The sequence below is a fragment of the Mya arenaria genome, chromosome 14 (assembly GCF_026914265.1).
Source record: "Mya arenaria isolate MELC-2E11 chromosome 14, ASM2691426v1".
NCBI classification, from domain to species: Eukaryota; Metazoa; Mollusca; class Bivalvia; order Myida; family Myidae; genus Mya; species Mya arenaria.
In genome coordinates, this window is record NC_069135.1 from 52,545,442 (window position 1) to 52,556,295 (window position 10,854).

At 36.5% G+C, this 10,854-nt stretch overlaps 1 protein-coding gene across 1 annotated transcript in view; it reads left to right on the plus strand.

Moving 5' to 3' along the window:
• Window positions 1–6,863, plus strand: part of LOC128217353 (uncharacterized) — a 45,397-nt gene extending 38,534 nt beyond the window's left edge. Inside the window, exon 16 of the mRNA XM_052924460.1 lies at window positions 523–6,863. Within this exon, the coding sequence (XP_052780420.1) occupies window positions 523–5,307 (4,785 nt within the window). The 3' untranslated portion in view covers window positions 5,308–6,863. The remainder of the gene's footprint in view (window positions 1–522) is intronic.
• The last annotated feature ends 3,991 nt before the right edge of the window (window positions 6,864–10,854 follow it).

The window sequence follows — 10,854 nt, forward strand, 5'->3', positions numbered from 1 at the left end:
GTGACTATACTGGAATAGGTCTGCTCCCCACTAAAACCAGTTTGTTTTTTTATACTCCTATGTTTTTTTTCTGCAATTTAGGTATCAAAGTTAAAAATGGTAATTGTTTTCTGGGACAAGCCAAAACAAAGCCACAAATTGGTCATAAAAATCACTGCCACCCCACTTGATTTTTATCAATCCTGTAAATTGTTCTCTGTTTTAAACATTCTATCATTTGGAGCCTTTATTAAATCATCCTGTGATGGATGTTACTGTATACGTTTGGGATTTGTTTGAATGGTTTCAAGGTTTATTATATATTTAATAATACCTAAGGACATGCTCTGACTTATGATCATGTTTACTCGGTAGGTATGGCCTTTCATGTCATAACATGTACTTTTGCATATCACTTGGTATGACTTATGCTTAAATTTATTCATACCTTGTTAAAAACTGATCTTTCTTTAAAAAAGTATATCTGCTTAAACTTAAGTATTGGATTTTTTTTTATCTTTTGAATATTGGACTGTTTTTCAGAATACCATGTCTGAAGCTATAGCTGAAAAGACTACTGAGACACAATCTTCTGATTCTGCAAATGGGGCATCACCAAACATCGCAGTTGAAAGAATAGAAACTGATGATTCTATAAAGGTAAATTTAGGCAAAGCAGAACCTGATAGTGATGCTACAGGGCAAAAGATTGAAGAAACTGTAAAGGACGATCAAATTCTTGAAATAGAACAAAATATTAAAGAACATGTTGCTAGTAGCAGTAATGAAGAAATAACTGAAAGGACACAAAAACAGAAAAAAAAATGTGATGGAAAAAATGAAGATGGTTATGAAAATAGAGAGACTACTGAGCATGGGCTTGACAAACCAAGTGAAGTTAACGCGACGGGTGCTTCTGGGAAGTCAAAAACAAACGATGTGTTATCAGATAAGAAAGCAGAAACTCTCGAACAGATGAATGAATACAGCTGTGACTTATTTACAGATGAGAACCATTCCATTGCAAATAACAGTGAACATAAGGTGAAAGACACACTTGTAATAACTGCAGTTTCTGATTATGATAATGGTAATATGAAACCCAATGAGGGTAACAACAGTGGAAAAATTGAAATTCAAAATAGTTCAGAAAGTAGCACACAGGAATTAACTCCGAACTTAACATTACATTGTTCAGAAACTAGTGCTATAACAATATCTAGCGGTGTATCCACTTTGTCACAGAAAATTAACTCTCCTGGTCAGTTGGAGGATGATAATGCTATTATTATTAACATTGAAAGTGATTCACAAGATTCTGTAGATGGTATTGACAAAAATGAGTCTGACAATATTAATAAAGAAGTCACTGTTGTTAATGTAGTAACAGAGGCAGAGAGTAGAGAGAAAGATGATGCATCAAACAAGAAAGAAGTTGCTAGAATTTCTAAGAAAATTGAATCAAATGATGTTCCTACAGGTATTGTTGAAGTGAAAGAAGCTGCTGAATCATTAACTGTCACAATAGACGTACGTCCAGACCAAGATGGAGGAAATGCTCTTAATGTTGATTTGGAAAATAGTAAAGACAATGGTGTTGAATTAGTAAATTTGGAAAAAGATGAAAGTACTGTTCCATTAGAAGTCAGTTTACAAGAAAGTACCAGTGATGATTTAAAACATAAAGTAGATGATGTTGCAAATGAAAAAGAAATAAAAGAAAACTTGAAGGAAAAAGAAATTAAGGAAGAAAAACAAGATGATGATGCTGTAATTGAAATCGTAGATTTAACTGGTGATGATTTTGGAGTTGATAGACATGCTATTAATACTCCACTTTCAGGAAAGAAACCTATCAAAATTTCATTTGGTAAAAGCAAAGATCAAATAATGAAAGCAAAACAAGCTAAAGAGACAAACAAGAAGATCGTTGTTGAAGAAGTCATTGAAAGCTCAGATTCGGATACTGAATGGTTGTCTTGTTCTAGAGGAAAAGAAACTGATGCAAAGAAGCCCAGTTTAAAAAGAACAAGAAGAAAGGATAAACATTATTACAAAGAGAAACAACACTCCAAGAAATCTGAACAAATGGAAGAAACAGCAAAGGTTTTAACTGAAGAAGAGGTGAGAAAGCAGAAGGAAATTGAAGAATTGAAAGAGATTGAGAGGCAAGCTGTTGGATTTATGTTAGAAACAGACAGTGAATCTGATATAGAATCATCTGATCCAGAAAGTCCACCAAGTCAAGCTCTCTATGATGATTATGTGGAGCTAAGTAGTGGGGATGATAGTGAAAAAGATGGGGGTGTTGGTGGAAACAGTAATTCAAGAAATGGAAGATCAGGGTTAGATAGAAGTGGTACCTCAGGTGACCATGGATCAAACAATGGGACAAACTCAGGAGATGGAGGATGGTTGAATACAAAGAGATGTGGTGGAAATCAGACAAGAAATTCTGAGAATTATGTTGAAAATGTTCATGTATCAGAAGTCAGTCCTAATACTTCAGAAAATGTAGATGAGGGTTTGCAAGACACTGATGTTGCTTTGATGGCAGGCTTGATTGAACCTTGCTATGATGCTAGTAGTGTGATGGAAAGCACTATTAATGAAAAAACACAATTTAAAGAAAACATAAATAAGCAACCAGAAGACACTAATGTTGTCAATGATAATGCAGAAACCATACAAAACGAAACCATTGCTTCTCCTTTGAATGATTTTAAACAGTCTCATGATGAAAATGTCAATGAAGAAATAAGCACAAGTGCACATTCTGAATTTGAAGAAATTAACACGGTTTCAATACCAGGATTTGGTGATATACCAGAATCTGACATTGTGCAAGAAAACATTGAGATTGAGAACATGGTAGAAGATAATTCATTGTGTGAAAGTCTGGTTCAACATACAGGTGAAATAAGTAGAAATGGGAAAGATGCCTTGTCTGAAAGTGAAAACACACAAAACGCTGTAGTACATGGTGACGAAGTAAATCTTATTCCTAATATTGATAAGGCCAAAACTGATGAAAAGGTAACAGAGGAAGACAACCAAAATGTAGCCGCTGTTATAGATGATGAAAATATAACTGATAAGGAAACAGTATTAGAAACAATTGAGAATAAAAAAGAAACATCACCTTTGGTTTCAAAGATCAATGAAGCTCGTGAATCCTCAGACGTCGTTGAAGTGGATGCATGTGATGATAAACAACAAGAAAAACAAAGTAAAACTGGAAAGAAATGGTCAAGTCTACAGATGGTCAAACAAATAGAAAAGCAAAATATAATTGAAAAGGAATGTTCAAGCATTGACAAGATTTTAGAAGATCAATCTTGTTTTGATCCGTCACAGCCACTCCCACCTGGTATGGAGGAGCTACCTCCATTGGTTTCTAAGAATGCACAAAAAAGTAATGCAATTGAACAGTTTCATGACAGTTTCTTTAACTTTAAAAAGATCGAGAAGAAAAATGCTGCGATGGCAGCACAAGAAAATAACCCTGTTGATGATGATAATGGTAACAAGGAAGCAAAAGATGCAGAACAATGGGAAAGAAATGTTGATGAAGATGATGATGTGATTGTAGTTGAAATGGACTTGGATATAGGAAACGAAAGTGAAAGAAGTCGGAAAAAGAAGATAAATAGAAGTAGATCTAAAAGTAGATCTAGCTATAGTCGGAGCAGGTCTAGAAGTAGAGGAAAGTATAGAAGGAGATACTCTAGAAGTAGAAGTAGAAACAGATATAGAGATCGTTCGGGCTCTGAAAGTAGTTCAGAAATGGGAATATCAAGAACAAGAAGAAGCAGAAGGGAACAAACGAAATCAGGAGAATACAACAAGCAATCAAGAAGTGGAAACGAAGAAAGATATCAGAGAACAAGCACTGATATTTCAGACAAGCCGAACTGGTCAAGCATATATAGAGGACATTTCTGTAAGAAACGGAAATTATATATCAATAAGATTAATTCTAAACATAAAAGTTTACAAAGATATGGAAAATATAGTAAAACTTTTCAATCAGACTATGAATATCAAAACACGAATAAAAACCAAACAAACACAGCTCCTGGGTTGAATAGATTTCCCCCAAAACAAAACCGAGCACAGCGGCCATCCGAGTCTACTTACAACCAACACCAATTTGGACCCACGCCTCAAGACAATATCCAACAAAATGAAAGTCCATTGTCTATTCAATACTATATGCAGCATCCACCACCTTCTGGCAATCCTCTTCCGAATCATGAAAGCGTTTCTCAAGGAATGTATTCGGAACAACAAAACCGTCCTTTCCCCGCATCTTCAAACATTACTGCCCCTGCAAATTTTGACATTTCCAAACTTAAAGCAACAATTCTTTCATTAACTGGATTAGCATCAAGTTCAGCAAGTGCGGCATCAGCAGTACCAATCGCAACTTCTGAAAAATTTACTAAAGAGACATGGGGATTAAATAAGGCAGAGAAAGTCAATCCAGCCGCGAAAACTAATATATTCAACAAATTTAAATGTTCATTCAGACCCTTAGAGGCTGGTCAGGAAGGCATGGTAGAAGACATGAAGGAGTCTAATTACATCACAAAAACGTCTACACTTTTCACCGGGCCGCTAGTTTCACCAGTAGTGACTGAGGCGCATACAGTTGCAGGTGCTATCAATGTTTCAGGACTTACCGAATCGTTGCCGCAGTTGATAAATCAGTTGCAGAGCGTACAAAAGCTCATAGAAAATGTAAAGCAGGGAGAATCGCATACTCCAAGAAGTCAGACTTATGGCGACAGGCCGTATGACCAAAGAGATCCTCATTATGAGGATAGGGCATACGATCGAAGGGAGCCTTATTTTGGGAGAGAATATCACCATGGACCAGAAATTGAGCGCTTTGAAGGAATTAGAAGGGACAGGCCCCACTATCCGCCAGACCCTTATGAAAGATCAAGGCGTCCTGAAGAGTATGATAGACCTCAGCCCTATGGGGAACCGAGGTCGTATGGCCAAAGTAGAGAGTATGACACATTCGGTCCAGAACCAAGATTACGTGACCATAATTCAAGATATCCTGAAAGCGATCCGTATTATGCAGATAGATATCCTCCCGAATCTGCAGTCCCTGACAGATACAACCCAATCGCCCCGCCCTTTGGTCCAGGTAATCCCCCACCCCCGACCCGACCACTTCCGCTAAGGGATGACCCATATGCCCCATCTCGACCTCTTCCCCTCAGGGGTGACCCCTATCCCCCTCCACCTAGAAGAGGGGATCCTGGGTACAGTCAACACTATGGGGTAGGTGAGAGAGACCCTTACTACAGATGAACTGACTAGGAAAGTTTAGTTTGCCTAGTTATCTTGGATGAAAAATGGAAATGGCAATTACTAAACATATCGTATGGAATGTGAGGGGCGGGGCAAAGTGGGCTACTGTAGATTTCATTGGTTGCATAAGGGCTGAATTATATTCCTGTGTTGTCTGGGTTTATTGTTGAAGCTGGACCAGATATGGACATAGCAGACAATGAAATATTTTTAAGAAAAAAATGGATTTTCATTTTTAAAAAAAATCATGTTAACGAACTGTGATAATATCATTTTTGTTAAAGAAATCGTAACAAAATAAATAAAATAATCAAAATATCAGCTGTATATTATTTCTTGGTTGAAATTTTTGAGAAAAAAAAACAAGAAAAAGACTTTTAAAATTATTTTAAAGGATATCAAACATTATAAATCATATAATTAAACTATGATGGTATGTTAAGCTTCGATCATAATAGCTTGATGTGATCATTATTTTGATTGCTTGTTGTAGATCTAATATGATAGTAGGGTAATGGCATTTGGCCCTTGCCTTGTGTCTCTAAAGAGGGTTTATTTTTGAATTGTCAACTACTGGGCTTGTCCCAGTATTTTTCATTGTATTATTGTAAATAAAATTGGAAGAATTGTGCATTTGCGGTTTTTAATGATTTTATCTCGAACGGTATTTTTGTATAAATATCATCTGAAATTATTTGATGACGAATGCATGAGTTGTTATGTATGTCGAACATTTATAATGTTAACACTATTCATGAAAAGGTTAACAGGTTTGTATTGTTTATATATTTTATATACCATGTATGCTTTAGTATTGTGTATTAAAGCGATTGAAAACAATTTGAATAAAATTTATTGCATAGTTGTGTTGTAAATATGTAGACTCTTCCTATATTAAACATGTATGAAAAAAATATTAAAAAATATGCCTGTGTTTCTTATCCTTCTTTGTGTTTGAAATACATAAATGTTGTTGTTTTTGAAAACTATAATTTTGAAATTCTTGTCGTTGTTGCGCAATTGATTGTAAATATGCATTTATTCATTAAAAGGTAGTGTTTCAGCATATAACGCTTACATGAATTATGCTTTGATATAATTTCTATAATGTTTTAAGTATACATAGGTACTATGTCAACTATGTTGACATTTAAAGCGAAATATATTTACATCTACTCCGAAATAGGCTTACATTTTCTTCGAAATATGTTGATGTTTACTGCGAAAGGCCACATTAAAGAACATCGTTCAAGCCTTACTGTGTTCTAGACAAATCCTATTAAAACATTTGTTAAGAATAATATTATGAAAGATAAGAGCCGGCTTGGTTGTTCGCCTATAATATTGTTTGCTCTTTTTGTTTGCTTTTAATCTTGTTTGTTCATGAATTACGATGCGTCTCTGCTTTTGTTTGTGTTTTGCATTTTGTTGTCTTTGATTTTGAACTATGAATAAACAACTGAATTATGAATAAACGAATTTCCGCTGATTTGTGTCTTAGTGAAACTTTTCTGCATTGTATCAACGTTTGTTAAGAATGTAATAAAGTAGCTTTAAAAGAATAAGTTCGTGTTTTATTCTTTTTCCTGTACACTGTTACAAAAGGTAATCATGTGCTCGTGTAAAAGAAATATCACATTGAGGTTGGTATTGATGTCGAATCATATAACTTGTCGTTTGAAACAAGGTATACCCCAACGATGTTGGGTACTAGGGTCGTTGAATGCCCGATGTCAACAAAATTGGTTTGATAACTCTAGATGCCATAGCTTTGGTTCAAAATCAACTGAACTTGGTAAGAGTGTTTCGCTCTAAAAATAAGTCTAGTTCGAAATTGGAAAGTGTGGGGTCATATAGAAGGTCACGGAGTCAAATCAAATATAAAAAAAACTCGATAACACTCGGTGCCACAGTTTTTGCCCAAAGTGAAAGAAACTGGATCAGAATATTGTCTTCTAAGATCTAGCTCAAATAAACAAAACATAATTTAACAGTCTAAAAAGCTATTGTAAATACGCTTTTTTCCATTTAAGATACTTTTACTAGGGTCAGGCATCGAAATAATTATAATTGTGAAATGTGAACAAGATGCTTGTTACAATGATCAAATATCATCAAAGGTAAGAAACAAGAGTTCTATTGTAACAGTTATTGTCGAGTTATGGGTCATTCGGGGTTCAAATTTAGATCACTATATGTAGGTCAACTCAAACATGTTAACGGTCTTGGTGCCACAGTTGGTCCCAAATCAATCCATTTGGACTTGGTATGTTTTTCCAGTTCAAATTTGATCTTGGTTTATGTGCGGTCAAATAGTAAATCACTTGGGTAAACCAAAGAAAAATGTTTTAAACCTCTTCGGGCCACAGTTGCATATAACAAGAAACCATATACACAGTGAAAAGTTTGATGACATACTTTTGCGGAAGCCTTGCACGTGCTTAATACAATGACGATGGACAAGTTCTAACTTTCTCATGTCATTTGCCGAGTGCTAATTCCACATTTCACATCCATATAGCGCTTTTGGAAGGTTTTGACACTGGTATATTGTCCTCAATGTTATAGTTCTGAACTTTTCAGGACAAATGCCACTACTACAAATGCTGAAGTAAGTCCCTCTTAGCTTAATACACGCTTCGTGCATTGATTGTGTGGCAGATAGATGTTCATCACATACAACACACAGGTGCATGTATTTACTAACGGCAGAAACTAAAATCTGACCAAGTGAACATGTTTGCTGTGGTCTGGTAATGCTGCTTGAGAAATTACACACAACGACTGAGCATTTAATTGGGTTGTAAAAATACCGCCACCGTCTAGAATAGTCCCAACAGATGTCTAGCATGTTATCCAATCCCGTTTTAGGAAAAGACACCATCAAGATCAGCTAGTTGGATTCGGGTGCAAGCAGCTCCCCTCCCCCCTCCCCTCCCTCCAAGTGGGAAAATATTTAACTTGAACACTTATTTTGATTGCATTCTTGGCTATTATAAAAGCATTTAAGAACACACTATTATTTCAAAATAGAAGTGATATAAGGTTTTTCCAAGTAAAAAGGAGGAGAAATTAGGCACCTTGCAAAAAAGATAGGAACAGTTTGTATAGTAGGAATAGTAGACCCGCTTGAAAGCCTGGACTCACTGACGGTCATCAACATGTAACACACCTGAAAGATGAAGTTATTGTCTCTCTAAGTGACGTGCAAAACTCTTGGCGGTCAATTTTACTGGACGTTACTCATGGTAGAACCTTGTAATGTCCAGATCAATTATACCGGACGGAATTCATGGTAGAACATTATCAGGTTCAGCGGGCATATTTCATGGCAGAACCTTGCCATGTCGTAGTCAATTACACCGGACATAATTCATGGTAGGAATAACAATGTCAAGGTCGTTCACCGAACATAACTCATAGTAGAATCTTGCAATTTTGTGGTCATTTTCACAGGACATTAGTCATAGTAGAACCTTGTCATTTTGTGGTCAATTTCACAGGATATTACTCGTGGTAGAACCTTGCCATTTTGTGGTCATTTTCACAGGACATCACTAATGGTAGAACCTTGATAGGTCGTGGTCAATTTCCTGGGACTATCTCAGTGTAGAAACTTTCCATGTCCAGGTAAGTTACACCGGACTGAAATCATGATAGACCCTTGTCCGGTCTTGGTTAATTTCAGGAAACATTACTCATGGTAGAACCTTGTCATTTTGTGGTCAATTTCACGGGACATAACTCATAGTAGGACCTTGCCAAGTCTTGGTTATTTTCACGAAAAATGACTCATGGTAGAACCTTGCCACGTCGTGGTCAAATTTACAGGCCTAACTCATGGTAGAACCTTGTCAGGTCGCGCTCAATTTCGTTGGACATCACTCATGGTAAAACCTTGTTGTGGCCAGGTTAATTTCACCAGACATAACTCATTGTAAAACGTTGCTCTTTTGCGATCAATTTCACAAGACATTACTCATGGTAAAACCTTGTTATGTTCAGGTTAATTTCACCAGACAAATCATTGTAAAAATGTGCTCTTTGTGATCAATTTCACAGGACATTACACAAGGTAGAACCTTGCCATTTTATGGTCAATTTCACAGGACATTACTCAAGGTAGAACCTTGCCATTTTATGGTCAATTTCACGGGACATTACTCATGGTAGAACCTTGCCGTTTTGGTCAATTTCACAGGACATTACTCATGGTAGAGCCTTGCCGTTTTGTTGTCAATTTCACAGGACATTACTCATGGTAGAAACTTGCCATTTTGTGGCCTGTTTTACAAGACATTACTCATGGTAGAACCTTGTCATTTTGTGGTCAATTTCACAGGACATAACCCATGGTAGAACCTTGCCGTTTTGTGGTCAAATTCACAGGATATTACCCATGGTAGAACCTTGCCATTTTGTGGTCAATTTCACAGGACATTACCCATGGTAGAACCTTGCCATTTTGTGGTCAATTTCACAGGACATTATCCATGGTAGAACCTTGCTGTTTTGTGGTCAATTTTACAGGACATAACTCATGGTAGAACCTTGCCGTTTTGTGGCCTATCTTACAGGACATTACTCGTGGTAGAACCTTGCCATTTTGTGGTCAATTTCACAGGACATTATCCATGGTAGAACCTTGCCGTTTTGTGGTCAATTTTACAGGACATAACTCATGGTAGAACCTTGCCGTTTTGTGGCCTATGTTACAGGACATTACTCGTGGTAGAACCTCGCCATTTTGTGGTAAATTTCACAGGACATTACTCATGGTAGAACCTTGCCGTTTTGTGGCCTATTTTACAGGACATTACTCATGGTAGAACGTTGCTATTTTATTGTTAATTTCACAGGATATTACTCATGGTAAAACCTTGCCGTTTTGTGGTCAATTTCACAGGACATAACTCATGGTAGAACGTTGCCCTTTTTTGGTCAATTTCACAGGACATTAACCATGGTAGAACCTTGCCATTTCGGTGGTCAATTTCATAGGACATTACTCATGGTAGAACCTTGCCGTTTTGTGGTCAATTTCACAGGACATTACTCGTGGTAGAACCTTGCCATTTTTGTGGTAAATTTTACAGGATATTACCCATGGTAGAACGTTGCTATTTTGTGGTTAATTTCACAGGACATTACTCATGGTAAAAACTTGCCATTTTTGTGGCCAATTTCAAAGGACATTACTCATGGTAGAACCTTGACATTTTTGTGGTCAATTTCATTTTCACTGGCCATTACTCATGGTAGAATCTTGATAGGTCGTTGTCAATTTTACAGGACATTACTCATGGTAGAATGTTGCTATTTTGTGGTTAATTTCACAGGAAATTACTCATGGTAAAAACTTGCCATTTTTGTGGTCAATTTCAAAGGACATTACTCATGGTAGAACCTTGACATTTTTGTGGTCAATTTCATTTTCACTGGCCATTACTCATGGTAGAACCTTGCCATTTTGTGGCCAATTTCACAGGACATTACTCATGGTAGAAACTTGCCGTTTTGTGATCAATTTCACAGGACATTACTCAT